At 40.6% G+C, this 18,712-nt stretch overlaps 1 protein-coding gene across 1 annotated transcript in view; it reads right to left on the bottom strand.

Moving 5' to 3' along the window:
- The window catches only part of LOC118341967 (calsyntenin-2-like), a 139,961-nt gene that overhangs the window by 14,297 nt on the left and 106,952 nt on the right, over window positions 1-18,712 (bottom strand). The window contains exons 9-11 of the mRNA XM_035680391.1: window positions 14,328-14,490; window positions 7,229-7,395; window positions 3,768-3,916 (exon numbers count right to left, since the gene is read on the bottom strand). Of these exons, the coding sequence (XP_035536284.1) occupies window positions 3,768-3,916; window positions 7,229-7,395; window positions 14,328-14,490 (479 nt within the window). The remainder of the gene's footprint in view (window positions 1-3,767; window positions 3,917-7,228; window positions 7,396-14,327; window positions 14,491-18,712) is intronic.

Raw genomic sequence — 18,712 nt, 5'->3', positions numbered from 1 at the left:
GTTTGGTTTCTGTTACCTTAGGATGAGATGTTTTTATCGACTTCTTTGGAGGCCGCCATGTTGAACCACAATGTTTCTACAGTAGCTCAGAACGGACAAACCAAACACTGTCTCTAGATAGGGCCTTTAGCGGCCACCATAGCTTCTCTTACACTTGGAAGGTAAGTGGTATTCAGTTGGTTGCAATCTGCAATTTCAACACTAGATGCCAGTAAACCCTACACACTTTAAAATGTATAAAAACTACTAGACCTATGTTATGAAGTGTGTTGAGTTGTGTTCTTATATTATCCCAAATATTTCCAACAATGTTCAAACCCAGAGAAATCTGTCATTTTATTCGGGTAATGCTGCCTTTCACTGGGCTGTTATATATATTTTGGTATATTATTTTTGTATTGCCTTTAATCAGTTGAGACAGCTGAAACTGAGGAGAGACAGCCGGACAGGGGGGAGAGAGAGGGGCTGACACGCAGCAAAGGGCCGCAGGTCGTATTTGAACCCAGGCCGCTGCAGCGACTCCGTACATGGGTCGCCAGCTCTACCCACTGAGCTAACCAGGCACCCCATTCAATTATTTTTTATTATAAATATTATATACAAAAAGATAAACTACCTCATAATGCCCACAAATTACCCTGGTACTACCATTGGCTGAAGTATTATTATTATACAGCACAAACGTGATGAGAGAACTTGAAGATGAGTTCTCGGAAAACCTGATTTGTTTTATGGAAGTGCTTTTGGTATTTCTCTAGATTCAAGAAATTTACTACTAACTAATTAACTCAGCTGAGCGAAAAAGCAAATTCACATCTAGTTTCTCAAAATATATTTAAAAAAAAATCCCTGAAACTTTGCCTAACAGCTGGATGGAAACCTAACTATTGTCTCTAATCCTAAACAGTCTGTTGTCTGAGGCCACGGTTTGAGACAAAAACAGGTTCGGGGGCATCGTGTAATCTCTCACATGGCCACAGCCGGTGGTGTGTGTCTGTTCGCTGTTTGGGCACTAAGCCATTGTTGTGAGCAGTGGGAGATACAAACTCAGTGATGCAGGGAGACGGCTGCTGCGTGGGCTTGCTGAGCTGAAAAAAGAAATAGAAAAAAAAAACCACAACCTGGAGCTTGTCCAACTTAATTATAAAGAAATATGACAAGGGAGCCTAAAAGGGCTGTTGCAAAGATTAGCACTGGTTACTTTTATTTTCTCAGTGCCTGCAGTAATTGCAGTTATTAGTCGTCAGCACGAAACAAATTGAATTGCACTTGGAGGAATTAATTAACATCTTTGTTTATTTGTGAGGAGCGATACTGTCCGGGGCTGTTGGGGGGAGTTTTTTTTAACACTTGCTGATGTGTTATAGCGGGAGGCCATGTTTCAGGCTGTCAGTTGAAGAGAATATTTTCTGCTGGTGTGTGTTCTGGATGAAGTACTAAAACAACAAATTGGAAGTTAAATCACCCACGTTATCAGCAAGACTCTAAAAAGAGAAGAGCAGTTGCACACCTCCAAATCTTAGTGTATTGTTACAGCTCTCTACTTTAACAGACACTAAAAGGTTATTGCTTAATACTATGGTATATTGAATGGTGGTGAATACAGTATCTTGGGTTGTAGGGCTTGGTGCGGCATTGTACATTTTAGATATTATCTGCAGATCGTGATGAAGAAAATGTAGAAATGCATTCAATTTGATTTGGCATGTTGTGGAGACTATAACAGGAGCCGAAGGGGGTTTGCAGGTCTCACCCCTACAGCCCCCACACTTTTAAAATTGCTGCTCCACCTCCACTACAGTCCACAAAAAGTACTTTATAGATTGGATTTAATGGATGGATAAGAATCCCTTAGGAGGTTGAAAATATTTACCCTGTTAATCACACATTTCACTTCTGAATTGTGATTCATCCCTTATTTCATCTTTCATCTCATGCTGGAGTGCAAAGAGCCAAAAATATCATCCATCTGTGAATGCTTATCATTATTTGGGCAATAATACAGAGACAGATTTGCTGCTGATATGTAATAATTACATTTTCTTTCAGTAGCAGCAAACTTGCTTCTGTAAGTTCATGTACAGTTATGTATATATATGTGACAGATAGCAGGTTACACATTAAACAAATCCCGATTAAAGAAACACATTCTACCTCAACCTCTGTCCCCAGAATAAAATTTGACAAACAATAGATGTTTGTCAGATATTCACGGTGAGATAACATAGCTGAGACATATTTCCTTAACAATGGTTCAGTTTCATTAAATCTCCTGATAAGCTGTTAGTCTGCATGCTTTATAGCTAAGCCCTGAATCTTAAAAAATACTGTTAATTACAACTGTGCTTTTCCTGCTGTGATCTGTCAAAATATCTGAAATATATATATATATATATATAAGTTCATAAATAGTAAGAAAGAAGAGGCTAGATTGTCAAAAAATGCATGATTGTCCCTTGTTCACTTTTTCCTACATACTCAGTAGTATGAGCAGTAATTTCTGCAGAGTCATGAATCATTATTATTTTGTGTCATCACAGACAGGTGAAGTGTCACACAGCTGCAATTTTCACATCCATTAAAAACTGTAAGTACTGTCTTTTTCTGTACAACCGTGCATTCGTGTTGGCACGGCTACAAAAAGTTAAAACTACAAAGTAGAAATCCTCCTTCAAGATGTATGTAGCACACATATTTATTTTTTTGAGTGTGTATATTTATTCCATAAGCATATCTCTAAACCACTCTCCATGAGAAAAATGGAATAAGTTTGTTCCAATGAAGAAATATGACAGGGGAGCCCACAAGGGTTTCTACTGGTGTCTGCTCTGGTGTGAATGTATAATAAACTGGAAGCTAAATTAAATCCTATCAGTGAGTCTCTACATGTGTTTTTGAATGGATGCCCTCTCACACACACTATCCGCAAGTCGTGTTTCAAACTGTTTTCATCCCTTCTACACACACACACACACACACACACTCACTCAGGCATGTATGGAGCAACTACAGTCTGCAGGAAAAACTTAACATTAAGCAATGATGCAAGCTTAGCCGTCATTAGCATAATGTATTCCTTGATAATCGGTGTGCCTCTAGCTACGATGACTCTGCTTCATCACCAGCAGCCCATGGAGCACACACACCAACACGCACTCACTTCTGCTGTGTTAGTTGAAGTTCTCGGGCCCAACAGGAGGGTGAAGAGTGAACCCCCAGGGCTGTGCTGCAGCACATACTGTATATTTAAAACAATCATGAATTTTAATGGTAACCCGCTGAGGGAGGCCTTTTTACCAGCCAGCGTCTCTCTCTTTTTCTCTCTCTCTCTCTCTCTCTCCTTCACACACACTCTCTCCCTCTCTTTTTATATATCTCTTTCTCTCATTCCTCTGGCAAAACCCAGGCAGAATTATTAATACATGACATGAAAATGTAAAAACTGGCCCCCGGTGGCGACAGTGAGCATAGTATTAGAGGAAAAGGAAAGTGACAGCAGAGGAAAAGAGAAACAGAGAGAGAGGCGTGAGAGAAGGAGGGGTTGGGATCAATGTGTGAGAGGGGAATTATGTATCAGTCAGGCTGTGATATCTGCTGTGTTGTCTTAACAGTGTCAAGGTGGGTTAATGCTCCTCATATCTTAGATATGAGGTACAGAGAAACAGGGACAATAGGAGAGGACTGAAGGAATGGAGATAGGAAGTTTAAAAGAAAGAATGGGGAAAAAGACAAGAGGAAGGAAAAAGATAAAGAACTGTTGTACGTACTGGACGACAGTGGAGATGTGCAGACGGCGGATGCCTGGTGTAGGAAACTGGCGAGAATTAATGTAGGAAACTTTCCTCACAGCAGCATTCATGTTTTCCAAGTCCTCTCCCTCCATTACCAAGATAGACTGGGCTGGGTTGAAGTGGAACTACGGAGAGAGAAAGAGATATTAGACAGCATTGAAACAGAAACGATGAACAGGAACTGAGCCATTTATAGCTGCACTCAATCGGTTCTAATTGAGATGCTGTAGATTTGTCTGTGCATACAAGTACTGATGAAGTGAAAAAAACACACAGTGTCCCCTAGACAGGACGAGGCATGGACAGATGAACCCCCTGCTGGGCCCCCATAAATGCCCTGTTGCCATTATAACCTTCATGAAGGTACAGTTTATTGCTGGACTGTAGTATTAGACGTTCATTTTAGTTAGGTGTACTTAATAAACTGGCAAGTCCTATTTTTACTCTCTTGTAACACTGTGTCCTGTGTCTTTAGCTGCTAAATGTTCCACTATGTTCACCAAACAGTCGCTAACTTTGTCTTGTCTGCTGTTTGTTGTTGGGCAGTAGTCTTTTCTGGCTGCTGCTGGAAACGACACAGATGAGAGCAGTGAAAGTGAACCAAAACAGTTTCTGTTCACAAAACCAAAACAATGAGCTGAAAGATGCTAAATTGCTTCGTAGAGCTCGAAAAACTCGTAAGCTGGGAGTCTGGTGATAATTCTCTGGGGGTTTGTTACAATTAGCAACACCTTTAACATTATACAGTGTCATTTCATAAACATATTAATTTGCACACCTTTAAGGCCATTATCATATCACTTAAAATGTAATTTATAGGTGCCTTTTTCCATAACACAATTTGCAATTAAATTAAACAATCTGTCCTCTTAGTAAGTCCCTAAAAATTTCAAAAAGTACCATCCATTATCTTGACCTGGGATCTGATGCAGCTTTATTGTGTCATACTTCTATCACAACACACCTACAGTACATTCCATGCCAACAAAAACACATTTTATTTATTTCAGCTGTGTAATTGTAATGGTAAGAAGGTCCATTCAAATTCATGCAGTAGTGACTTTACATTTTCCTACCTTTCTGGCTGCCATTGATTTCTATTCGTTTTACGACAGAGTACTCTGAACATCAGCTTGCAGAAGCTTGAAACTTGCTTTAATCAGGCAATCCATCAAAGTGAACATCATGTTTGTACTGCATTACCATGCAACAGCAGTGTCACTTTGTCTAAAAAAATGTTCACTGTGATGGATCACCTATTTTAAGGTAGTCTCAGGCCTTTGCAAATTGATTGTCATACTGTACAGAAATCAATGGAAACCAGTTCCTGCCTTTAAGACAGAAGGGAACATAATAGTATAAAAGTAATAGGAATATGTATGTGCTTTGTGCTGAATGGGCAAAAACAAGAAGAAAACCTAGCCCTTTAAGTTAAGGGGCTAGAAAATAGTCAGTGGACTCTTGATAGAGGTGTGTATTCTCTATATTATGCAGGGTTTGATGCTAGGGATTTGAGGCCTGTCTTCCTTTAAAGAGGGTTTAGTCTACTGCTAGAACTGCACTGAGTTTCATCCATTTCCTAAAACTGCAGCAGGGCGACAGCACTTCAGCACTCCATGGGGGCCCCCCATACACTCACTCTTTCCTGTCATTTTCCCCTTCACACCTTGCTGTCTCCTCTCATGTTCTGTTTTCTGTCGCTACACTTGCTGTCTATCTGTCTCTACCTCCCTCTGTCTCTCCTTCTCTCCCTGTTATTCTCCTCTGATTGTGCTGTGCCAGCCCTCCACCTGCCTGGCTAAATGCTATCCTCAAGCCTCCCGTGGACTTACGGGAGCCAGACGAGTGTGTGGCTAAGAAGAAAATGAAATAGCTCTCAAAAGATAAACTGCACTGGCCCTAGAGAAGTTATCCTCCTCTTCTCTCCTCACCCCACCTCGTCTTTTCAAAAGGCTGGCAAGGATCTCTTTGCTGCACCATAGCACAAGGAGCTGTGTGGAAAGACCAGCAGGAGTGAGGGAGAGAAGAAGACTATAGAGAGACGGATAGAAAAAGAGTTAAGGGAGCTGAGGGAAGGTGGGTGTGTAGGTGGGCGGCTTGGAGTCTACACAAACCCCTATCCATCTTGTCTGCCCTCTATCTTCCACAGTGCAGGGAGATGGATTAGCTGTGGTGGTGAAAGGGGGGTTGGGGGTTATGGAAGGTAGCTGAGGAGCTTCAAGGAAGCCAACTTGTGATTTAGCTGTGGTGATTTTTGTTGTGTTTTTGTGTCAAGTGGGATAAAAATGTGTGTTTTCGTGTATGTGTACACACCAGAGGAGGATGAGCGTGTACTCAGTATATAGTCAGGACAGTTGTTGGAAAACTAACTGTTACTGCTACCAGGAAATTAATTAAAGGGTTCTCATTATTCTTTCCCTTACTTCAGTTATATATAAGGTTACAATGTTGGATGTTAATATTAAGCATGGCCAAAGGTTTAAGTAATGAGTTAAACGTATAATACCGCTAAGTAAAAAGCTCTGGTTTTAGACTGCTCTGAATACTAGGTTTCCAACATTTATTTTCTACTTTCGCGATGAGTTGGTCATCTGCTCCAGGCCCAGCACGCCCACGAAGTACAGGGATGCTCCCATACACCCACTCAGTCTTGAGGTTGTTGGGTCTCAAAGTAAGGGTTTTTTTGCTAGTTAGCTCAGTTATCCGTGCATCAAGAGGAAGAAAGTGGGCTTCTAGTTCGGGAGAGGGGCCTTAATGAGACAGGAACTAAAACGACTTGTTTCAGACAGGATGAACTGAGGGGCTGCATAAAGGGCCAGTATAAGATAAAAGGTTTTTTTAACTGTGAATCAAGTTCTAGAATATAGAGCTGGAAGTGAACATAATAGATCAGCTTTAAGGAAATGGTTCAACATTTTGGGAATTTTTCTGCATTAGATTTAGATGAGAAAAGTGATACCACCCTCATTTCTGGTAGATTACAGTGAGCAAATAAAACTGAGTAGAAATTTTTGAAAAGGTACAGAAAATTGCTAAGGGGTACTCCAACTGTTAAGTCCAACTGTTTTAGTTATAATGACAGTGTTTTAAAGATTGAGGTACTAGCACTGTTAAGTTCTATTCTGAGACGTGTCACATTACGAATGCTGGATCCTTGTGGGTTTTGGGTATACTGTGTACCATGAACATGTGTATGTGAATATGGTCATATGCACCTGTGTGACTGCAGGGTAGTTATGTGCTTCTGTGTGAGTGAACACCCACACAATGTGCCTCAGAACATTTCTGCTGTCTCCTTACATGTCCAACTTCGTCAGCATGTGATCTGTACCACTGTAACTTTGATTTAGATTTGTACAATGGCTAAAACATGAATTTACTGTTCTGGCATACCCCTGTGGTACTGTATGTGTGTGTGTGTGTGTGTATATACATACCTTTATACTCTTATCCAGACTCTCCAGGGAGTTGATGTCCAGTCCCTCTTTGCAGGCTTGCAGACAGGAAATGACTTTCTGACTCTCAATCTTTCCTGGTCGGATGGTCAGTCCCGATAGGCTGCCCCGGAAGTACTGAGTGAACCTAGGCTTGGTCACCTCCCCACCTACACACACAACCATACACACACATACAGTAAAACAGTTCATAAAATGCCTCTTCTGGAATTTAAAGCAGACAATTGTTTGATGTTTATGGCGACACCATTGGTTATAAAATGTGCACAAATCCAAACCTAGTAGAAGTAATCTACCAGTACAAATCAAATTCTTCTATAAAATCATTACAATGGATCACAGAAAAACACTCAAAGCAGTAGTAGATATTAAATCTGTGGGTTAGGGTTAATTTTCAGTACAGTAATAACCATGGTGTCATGTTTTTTCTACCGGTATGTGGCACATAATAGTCCCCTACAAACTCTTGAGATCATTAAACTAACAGCGACCTTGTCCAATCTTTAATTATGAGTCTTGATGACCAAATTATTACTATAATTGGCCTGTTGCATGATGCATGTTTTGTGTCTCCATTCTGTGACTAAGCGACAGGGTGCTGCTGTAAAAGTGCAAGTGTTACTCAGCCAGCCCATCCAGGCTAAATAAAGGTAAGGAAAAAGTCAACACATTTAAAGTATGTCCTCTGAACTCTGTAAAGGCCAATACCAGCAAAAGGAGTCTCCAAACCACTCATTATTTGAAAGGTTACTAGCTCTTGGTATCAAAACTTCACCTTTCCATTCCTTTCCTTCCTTGTATTTAAAACCTTACTTCCTCTTCCCTTCTCTCCAATTTTCTCCAATTCTGGCAGTAACCCACCAAAGCACTAAAGGTATATCACCTAATAACATTTGTTATCAAAAAATCCAAAATTGTTCATACATCAAAAACATTTGGAAGATGAAATGAAGCAATGACTGATGGGCAACGATGTAGTTAAGGGGCATGGCAAAAAACTTTTCTGTCTCACTATCCATGTATCTGTCTAGCCTCTCCTGTCTAGCATACTTCTGTGACACTCTCATACACCTGCCTCCAAGTGATTGTTGGAGTGAGGCAGCAAAACAGTGGCTTTTTATATTCTATACTTATTTTTCACTGTTGGGAATGTGTTTACCATAGCTATTATCTAAAAGCCAATAATTCTACATAATCTTCCATGTGCCAATTGCTGTGTGTTCAATCACTGAGATTGTTATCCTGTGCATGCTTGTCTGTTTACTGTATGTTGAAATTCCAGTTCACCAGTATATACGGCAAATGAGGCAAATGGTCCAATCCCCTAACAGCCTTCCATCCCACAGCAATCATCAGCATGGAAGGAAAAGCAGCAGCACTCAATCACTCAGATGTCAATACATTTAGGACCTTTTCATTGTAGGAACATTCTCTATAGGTTGCTCAATTAGATGGGATGAAGGAGCATAGTCGAACTGGAAAGTAGCCCATGTTGTTCTAAATTACTCTCTAATCTTACAGCCAGCTGCTGACGGGTCACCTTCAATGTCCTGTACAAACCTTTTTTACCTTTCTGCCTGCCTTGAGTATGACCTCCATTTGGAAAATGCAGGTTCTGGTAGTGCATTGAGTGGCCTCTCACATATAACTAATTTTATCCCTTCACTGCCAAGCAACTTGTTCTGGCAGAACACATGCATATGGTGAACAGGCATACTAACTTGCATGCAAAAGAGGCTATTGTGCACACTCAGAGGCAATACTGACTGTCGCAAGGAGTCTAATCCTGAAATTTCTCACATATACCAGCCACATTTTGTCTCAATGTGTTAATGTCTTTGATCCAAGCAAACCACCATCAGCTGCAGAAGACAAAAGACAGGTTGGAGATCAAAGGTATAAATGTCTGTGCACTAGACCTCCTCCTAAAACTTTGATAACAGTGCCTTTTCTTGCAAAACCTTAGTATCTTTGTGAGGGTAAACCTTCAAGGTTTAATGTTGAAGATTATGCCAACTGAGGCATTGATATCCAAGGAGGCGGACATGTCCAATGCTCAACTGGATTTGTTGCTTGGCAAGCCTTGCAAATCTACTTTACTTCCAATTCCGACTTCCAGTGCTATTCATTTTGGTAAGGTAATCCAGGTAATCCAGTTGGTGACTAAGGAGAAATACTTTGTGATATTCTACAGTAACTGGAGTTGAGGGAATCCTCACTTCAAAACCCCCTGGCTACACTTCATCAGACACTGCCAATCTTGACCCAGGTACCCCTCCCTTAATTCCCTGCTGATGGTGCAGGCACATGTATCACTGCCCTAATAAGTTATATATCCTGGCTCTGGAAAAAGCTCAGTCAGTGCAGGTGGAGACACAGCTGACCATTGCTTGAAACATTTTACAATGCTACTATCATGCCCTGCCTCTTGGTGTAAAAACTTGTCGAGAAAAGGACTGCAGCATCTGCAGACATTCAAGTTGGAATCATCCCTTCGATTGCTAAACTGCAGCTACATTGTGCACTATGGCCAGCTAGATAGAGCTCTGTTATTGCCCCTGAAGCAGACAACAAAGTCCTACTGGTTGTGTGAGCTACCCACGGGACCATATCAGCCCACTGGGTTGTCATCTACCTGCCTGCTTTCCCAGACAAGAGAATGATGAAACCTTTTTCTTGACTAGCTAGATGGAAATATGAGGCGGCTATAAAAAATTCTCAGTCCTGAACTCTCTCCCTTACCTGCATATCTCTGTCACTACATTATCTTTGTTGCTTTAAGAATTCAATGAATATAGGCCTAACCTCCTCAGCATGCTTGTGTGTAACTGTATGCCCTTATGCACCTGCCCCCAAATTACTGTGAGATTTTTGGAGAAGGAAGCAGGAAATAGCCTTTTTGACGTTTCATATTTAGTTTTCTGTCTAGCCAACAACTGTCCAGTCAACCTCTGGAGTTGCCTTTAGTTTTTAGTTGGTTTTTAGCCATTGCAAAACCACAAAGCCAAGAGAAAAAGTGTCAGGAATGGCTTAAAGAGTGGATTTACTTACTCTAACATGAGCTACAAGCTTTAGCATGTCAACTGCATATGTAAGACTTCTTTTACAGGATTCTTGTTTTAACATGAGTCAGCTGGAAACATCAGCTGAAGACGACATTGTTGACCAACTCTTGGAGCTAACATTAGCTTAATTTGCTAGCAACAGTGACAGTGTAATTGATGGTCTAGAAATGAGAAGACTGCTTTGTCTTTCTATTAAGGATTTCTAGTGGTAAATCTGATACTGTTATCATTGTAAACTACATTATGTGCTTTGCCAGAACTGACAATTTTAATCGTCCAAGTGCTGTAAAAATCATGTACAACATTCATCTGTTGATTATGGTTGATGTTGGTTATTCTACATAAATTTGTGTATGGCAGCCCAACCTTGATCTCACTTGTCAGCAATGTGCCCTTCACTGTAATGTTGGTTATCTAACTCTCATTTAAGTTCAGTACAATAACCATGGCTGCTTTGCATATTTAAAGCCTCCTGCTTAAGTGCTTACTGATACCCTGCCAGGCACCAAGGGAGCAGAGTCTATCTTATAAAACCACAAGATCACATTTGGATTCACGAATATCAAACTATGCCAAACCCATTCTTTCCTCTTTCTTTATTCATTACCTGCTCTTTCTCCTTAACTCAGTTACCATTTTCTTCCCCTTTTCCTGCCGTCTCTCTAGCTGTCCACGTATCCACTCTGTCCGACCCTGACAGATGTTATCAATTTAGGCCGCGGCCAGAGAAACCATTAAGGGTCCCAGACAGAGGGTAAAAAAAGAGACGCAGAGGAGAGGGGATTACCGAGATGCTGCAGAGCGGGAATGATATGGGTGATAAAACCGCTGATCATTCCACTTTACAGAGGCTGGTTTTTACGTGGTGTCAGCTCTCTTTGCCCGCTCTGTGCTGCCCTCCTTGCTCCATAGATCTTCACTCTCCTTTTTACTCAGCTTTATTTGCGTCATTTCCAAAAGAGCAACAGATGAGACTGAAGAGGCATGGGTGAGCTGGAAATAGGATCATTACTTAAGTGTAAATGTGAGTGTCTCACATTTACTGTGTGATTTATTGCACATGTGTCTGTTTCAGCACCTGTGTGCCTATATTTATTTATCATACTTTACACACACAGATATTTATATTTCAATTTGTGCATGTGTGTAATCACAAATACTTCTTCCTGAACGCTTGCTGCTGAGCAGAGCAGCAGTGTGTGATTACACAGTCGAGAAAAAAGAAGAATGAGGCAAGATGAGTGTGTTGCTCTTCGTTGCCCAACTGTTCCACACTTCTGAACATGAACACACTTAGCGGGTCAGAGGGTAAATATAGGCTGACTGTGTGAAAACTGCACAGACAGCACTTACTCTCAGAGGTTAAGGAAGAAGGATGGGTGGGGGCAACCCTTCTATTAGAAAATAGGAGAGAATGACAATGTACAAATGCACACTTTACAGGTGGATAATTCACTGCTTTGTTGTAACAGGGACTCACACTAACAGCTGTAGCTCATGCAGGCTCATGAGCAATGCAATCCAGTAGTTTATAGTTAACAATGTGTTTTGTCCATAAACAGGAATCTACTGGTTAACTTTGAAGGTGATTTTGCTTAAGTGAGGGTCCACACGGATGTCTTTGTGAAGTTCTCCCAAATCATTAAATCAAAATTAATGCATATAGCACCTTTCATACAGGTTAAGGCAATTCAAAGTGCTTTATAGATGCCTGACAACATTTGTAAACAGTAAAAAAAAAAAAGAAGACTAATGCAGATAAGGAATAAAAATTCTGAAAATGTAAAAATAAAACCAATAAAATAGATACACATTGATTAAAAAACAGTAAGTGTGTGTATATAGTCCCTACTATCATAAATTCTAGTCCACTTCTAGTCCCCACATGGGGGTTTTGACAGATGTAGTTTGGTCCAGTAGTTCCAGGCCAATAAAAAAAAAAAGATAGATAGATTGTTTCCTTTTAGTTTGGGTCCACTTTGTGTTCATAGATGCATTTTACAAGCAAACCAAGGGGTAAACATAAGGTCATATGGACTGACAGCATCCTGAATCATGAACCCACATGACTGACCTAAAGCCATGAAACACTTCACTGCACCATATAAGATATATCTATCTTCTCTGATGATACAAAAAGCTCCCAAAAAAGAAAGAACTGCTTATAAGCATTAGTAGTCCAGACTGTAGCCAGACTGTGTAGATAATAAATAGAGATTAACAGACAGAAATGGGACATTTTGTATTATAATATTATACAGCAATAGCCACTACATTTCCATCACTCTTTACTGGGGCACTGCTAAAATACATGGAGCAGGAGTAAGCTCAACACACCTCTGTTTTAGTTCCTTTTTACTGTCTGATTTATCAGCAAAGATTCCTGCAATGACCTAGAACCAAACCAGAGTTCAAAATTAACCAAACACACTGAAAGCACCCTCACATTGGCAGATGCTGAAACTTTACCCTGATGGTTAGTCAGAGGCAGAAGGTATACTTTGAGTTTTAGAGTAAGTGGGTGTTTATAGTCCACATGATCATTGTCATTGTCAGTTGCATTGATAGTCATTGCCTCTCAACCAAAAGCTACAATATATTACAGCCAGACTATACTGATCATATTGGACCAACACTGAGAACATTCAAATTATTGAAATTTAAAAGTTTAAAAAGCCTTTTTATCTACTATTTTGTAGATCATCTTTAGACATTGAAGCTTCCCTACTAATAAAAACTGATTCATGTGTGTAACTAGCTCCTAATGAAAGTTCGAGGCAGGTTTTATTACAGATTTTACAGACTAAAACCATAAAATCTTGCCACACCACACTAGAATGATTTCTTTGGATAAATATGTGAGATAAGATTATTCTAAATTATATTCATTTGCGGTGCTCAGGACAGGATTGATTTCCTTTAGACAATGCTAAGTGACCGGTTAAAATGTTATGAACCATGAAATTATATAATGAAATTTAATTAAATATTGTGAAATTTCACTGTTGCCTGCAGCTGCACTGTTTTGAGCTGGCAAGTCTTTTTTTTACTTACTCCCCATCCATTTGCACGCTATCACGTCTGTCTGAACTCTGAAACCATCATTTGACAGTTTGTCTGTAGACATTCAGCAGTTAAATATAGAAAGCAGAGATAAACCCACTATAGCTTTTTGGCAAATGTTGATTTTCTTTTCACCACTGTTCTAAAAACACATTCAGAGCAGAAGCTTCAGGAGCCAGTTAGACAATAAATAAGCTCATCTTTGCAACACGTTTGCAATCAATGTGCTGGACACTTAACGCTTTGAAAAGGCAATCTGTTGTGGCTAATGGCTTATGTTGTGATTTCAGTATCACCCTTAGAACTCTTTACTGAGGCTTAGCCCCCAACTAGAAAAGCTTAAATAGTCTCTGAACTCCCTTTTTTATTTAAGGCCCTTTTAATCCTCCTAAAGGCTAGCAGCGTTCAGTGAAAGAAATTGGGGGCGGGGGGGTTCACTGTTGCAGATGAAAGCGACACGAGATGACCTGCTCCTGCTCCTTCATGAAAAGATATCTTGACTCCTTATCTGAGGCTAAGTGTCACTGAGCAGTCTCATTTGGGCTATCAAATCAATGGTATTCTGTACTGTGTGAAAAAGTGCCCTTTCTTCCACCCTTGTGCAATTAGTGGCAGCTATCACTGTGGCAGGCAGTTTAATTGTACGCCTTCATTCAGACTTCAGGTTCAATCATTTGTCAAAGGCAAGCTAAGTGCTTTTTCTAATTACATTGTTCATTCAAGGCCAAAGAACATGTTCCACATCCCTTAGTAATAATACTTCAGACATTATTATTCATATTCCTAAACTTGAATTGTATAGAAGCTATATTCAATCAGCAGAATACCCAGTATACCTAATTTTACTGTGACTTTTATGTTAAACTTTTCTTTCAGTTGTGGGATTTTCACTGTTTTATTATTACCACTGGGATCATCTTCATCAGCATCAACACTCAGCTTCGTCCTCTCACCTTGCCAGCAGGCACCGACTGTGAGCTGCACATCTATCTGTGAGGGGTGGATGGGCCAGTCATCAGTCACCAGGTAGGGGTCGTAGGTCACTCCGTCCACGTAGAGCGTCACCACTGGGAACTCTACATTGATGACGTAGTAATGCCACTCCTTGTCACAGATCTGTCAGAGAGAGAAACAGAGTGTGTCATATGTGGATATGTAGCCCTCAGCTCTTCTTGCATATCTTAAATGATAACTGGAATATAATTTAACACTTGGATGCTGTAGTGAACCGCCTTTAAAGGAAAAGGCTAGTTGACACAGTGGGAAATTAAAACACTTATTTACTTTATAGAATATTGATACCACTTCTAAGCATTAAATATGAAGCCAGCTGTTGGTTAGCTTAGCATAAAAAGGGAGAAACAGCCAACATGGCCCTGTCCAAAGCTAACAAAATTCATCTAGCAGCTTCTCTAAAGCCTCAACAAATGTCTTCCGGGAGTCTTGTCCGGCAAGCAGCAGAAAACAGTCTTGCACTTAACCTTTGGTAAAACCACAAATTGTAATCTTTACATGTTTTGTACAAACTAAACAAAAGAGGCTAATCAGGTTAGCTGACCCCCCTACTGTCTTCATGCTAAGCTAAGATAACCAGTTTCTGGCAGTAGCTTTAATCTCCCATAGGTGTTCAGTTGTGTTGGAATCAAGTGGATGCACTACAGACTGCTACAGTTAAGTGAATAATGTAAAGCTGAGTCAGATTGGTAGGTGTGTACTGTGTGGATTGTTCTCCGGTGGATGATTTTTTCAAAACAGCAAATCCAAATCGTTCACACCTACACACACACTACAAATCCTACACAGACACTTTGTTGTGCATTTCTCTCAACCATTCTGGTGAGAAGATGTAAAAAGAAAGAAGCAAACACACATGCACACCACCATTGTTTTTTTCCCTGGGCATGACCTTCTCATTCTTTGCTCTGCTGTTTCTCTTTTAGTCTCTGTCGTTTCATCATAAAACTTGTTTGAAAGGTGCAAACTTTTTTGGCAGACCACTAGTAGCAATGATAGATCAAGCAAAGTGGCACTGGTAAATCAAATGTATTTTCCTCTTTATGCCAATGATGGGAATTTACAGTCAGGAGGGTTGTTTTTTCTATTATAGCTCCACCTTGTGATTTTTTCTGAAAAAACAGCTGCATTTTATTATATTAATTCTTGGCTTGTGAAGTTTTAAAACAGAATGGTTTCCGCTGAGCTTACCACTCACTGAAATGCATTAGTACATTACCTGTTTAACCTCTTCTGAAAAGTGCTTGACTGTGACACTCTGCAGCATGCTTGACCATTTACCCTGCCTTGCTGTGCAACTTAATTGATTGCACTAGCCCACTCATACCTGTCTGTTTGGCTCTGAGTACATCTGTCCCTCCTTCCTCTTCCTCTGCTTTAGGGCTTTACCTCGGCAGTGCCAACACTCATTGGGCCGTGCCTGGGACAGCCTTTGAACACTTAGCCTTGGATAACCTCCCTCTCTAATGAAGAATGCTCTGCAGCCTGCTTATTAACACAGTGCTTGCGCAGCAGATGGGAATTCTAATCAATCCGGTTAATTTTCGCTGCTATTGAGGTGCAAGATACAACATCTGGTCTATTGGTGATCATTCTGCACAGCTGCTTAACACATATGCAGCATCTCGATGTGCTGAGTCGGAGCTCAGAATCATCTGATTGTGGATCTGATCGTGCTGCAGATGTGACTGATACTGATGGGACTGACTTTGATTAGTAAGTTAGGCTGTTAGGACATGCATAAACACACACACACAAGTAACACTGCACCTACAGTTGCCTAGATATGATTCCAATGTGTCTAACCAGTAATCTCTAATCACATGCACACACAGACACGCTAATCCCTTTGACATTTACATATGCAGACAGTCCCCTCCCATGCTCTACCCCTTCTTCCCTGTTTTTGCTGTTCAGTATTTCAAAGAGAGCTCGGGCCCATATGGGATCTGAGTGCCTAGTGGGTGACTTCCTCTTGCAGGCTTCAAAGGGACATGCCGAGGCGCTCTTGCCCAAGAGGAGGCTGCCTCTGCCAGGTTGGGATGTCAGTTGAAGATCTCTCTCAGAAATAGGAAGAGTGGGAGTGTTATGTAGCCACACATGTCAATACTACTCAGTAAAGCAGAGGAAGAGCTTGTGTCTGGGATGAACTGACAAAGGTATTCTTAGTCCTAAGTTGCTGCTGGCTAATATAGAGTTTTTGGTCTGTCTTAAGGAAGAGATGTTCCATTTTGAATATACTGGTGAATACACAGTGGCTGTCTTTTCAGCATGGCAGTTAGTGTAGCTGTGGGCAGGCACCACCAAACAGAGTTGGTGTGAATCAAATAAATGGACAATAATGTTTAGGTGTGGATTTGGGGTATAGGGTGTATTTTGGGTTAATTCTCAGTTTAGGTTAAGTCAGCCCTTGACACAGCTAGTGTGGTTATGAGATATTTAGCTAAGGGATTGTAAAAGTTGCTTTGCAACAATAACAAGTTTGAGTCTTCTTGTGTTCACAAGATAAAAAACTATCTTCTTCATCTTGATTTCCAGAAACTCAGTAGCTAAACTGCAACCAGCAGCATTGAAACAACGCCCAAAGATTATGAAGAACTTCACTGAATGATTGTCGGGTTGATAGAAATGGTAAACTTAATGTTAACTAAATGTAGTGGAGATGGCACAAAAGTTCTGTAACTTGTCAGAAAAATGATTAGAGCTTGAGAGAATAGGAGCACTGCAATGCATGGAAAGACACCAGCTGGACACCGATGGAGAAACTTTGTTGTGTGTGTTTACTGTGTGTGTGTAAGGGTCGGAATCAGTGTCCATTACAAAACCTCAGGACTGAGAGAACCATCCGCTATAGCACAAGCTCAACGCTATACACTACTGCAAAAAGCCATGGGCCTCTGCGAGTGTGTGCACATGTGTATATGGGGGAGTGTGTTTGTGTAAGATAGAGCGAGGCAGCGATTCCACAATGATACACCACTTGTAATAACACCTACCCAAAAAAAGACACACATACATGAATGCACAGACATCAGCCCAGCACCATTAAGTGTCAACTTCAAAAACTTCAAAGCCAAAGTTTAGAAGAGCAGCTCTTGCCTTGCTTATGAAAGCAAAGCCAAAAAGTTTTGTATTCCCCAATCCCTCCACTTTCCTATGTCTCTGCTTGATGCAAATTGACAGACAGAAGGAATGAATGAAATAAATAACCACACAAACAAAGGAGAGGGAAGACGTGAAACAACCAGAGGACAAAGAAAAGAAAGTGAAAGAGAGAGAGAACAGAATCATCACACATCAAAGATCTTTCATCATCTCTTGGGGCACTCGATGGCGAGAAGAAAACAAAATTGCTATCTGCCCCCTCTATCTCACTCTCTTTTTCTCTCTGCAGTTTATTTGGTCGCTTTTCTTCTTTGCCTGTCTCTCCATTAGAACCTGACTGTGGGAGTTGTTGCCTCAAGTCCTTTGGAGTTGAAAGTCTTAAAGAGATCTGTCACCCAACCCAACCTTCTAACTTCAAACAAGAGATGGAGGAACGAGATAGAAAAGGTAGAAGAATGAGGAGAGATGAGGTGATCTGAGATCGGAAGGTGGCAGGGCAGAGAGATGACAGCAAGGGAAAGAGGGAGGGTGGAGATAAAAGGAAGAGAGGGAGCAAAAGAGAGCATAAAGAAAAATGAATGATATAATGAAAGACTTTAAGAAGAAAGTCGGGCAGGAAGAGAGGGGAAGACTTAAAGCTGTAACCTTTATTACACTGAAAGATATGCCTACAACTCAGGAAACAGCAACAATGGAGCAAAGCAGCAAATCATTAAAGAAATAGTTTAGTGGAAAATACACTTGTTTGGTTTCTTGCCGATGTTTCGATGAGAAGATCAATACCACTCTCATTTCTGTATGGTAAATATGAAGCTAGAACCAGGCATAGGTTAGCTTAGCTTAGCCTTAGCATGAAGACTAAATTTGCCTGAGGCGAATCAAACCTGGAGGCGCTCACTCAGGCTAGCAGTTTTTCCCTGCTATGCAAATCTAAGCTAACTGTCTCCTTTCGGAATCAGTCTAATGTGAACCTATCAGGACTTCACCCCCTGAAACGATTTTAGGTGAGAAATAGTCAACACAGTAACAGAATCTTATTCGTATTTGATCAGCACTGCCTAGTTTGGTAGCCATGCCCAAAAGCATACGCAGCTTTAAACTAGCGATTGAAACCATAAACTCATTAGAAAACTTTTACTGAGATAATAAATCAAGTGAGAAGTCTGATCATTTCGCTATAAGAGTGCATGGTATCGTTTTTTTATTGCAGCCAATGGAG

This window comes from Morone saxatilis, unplaced genomic scaffold (genome assembly GCF_004916995.1).
Source record: "Morone saxatilis isolate NCDOM2014 unplaced genomic scaffold, NCSU_SB_2.0 Contig8, whole genome shotgun sequence".
NCBI lineage: Eukaryota > Metazoa > Chordata > Actinopteri > Moronidae > Morone > Morone saxatilis.
This window is presented reverse-complemented; position numbering and strand designations above follow the sequence as displayed.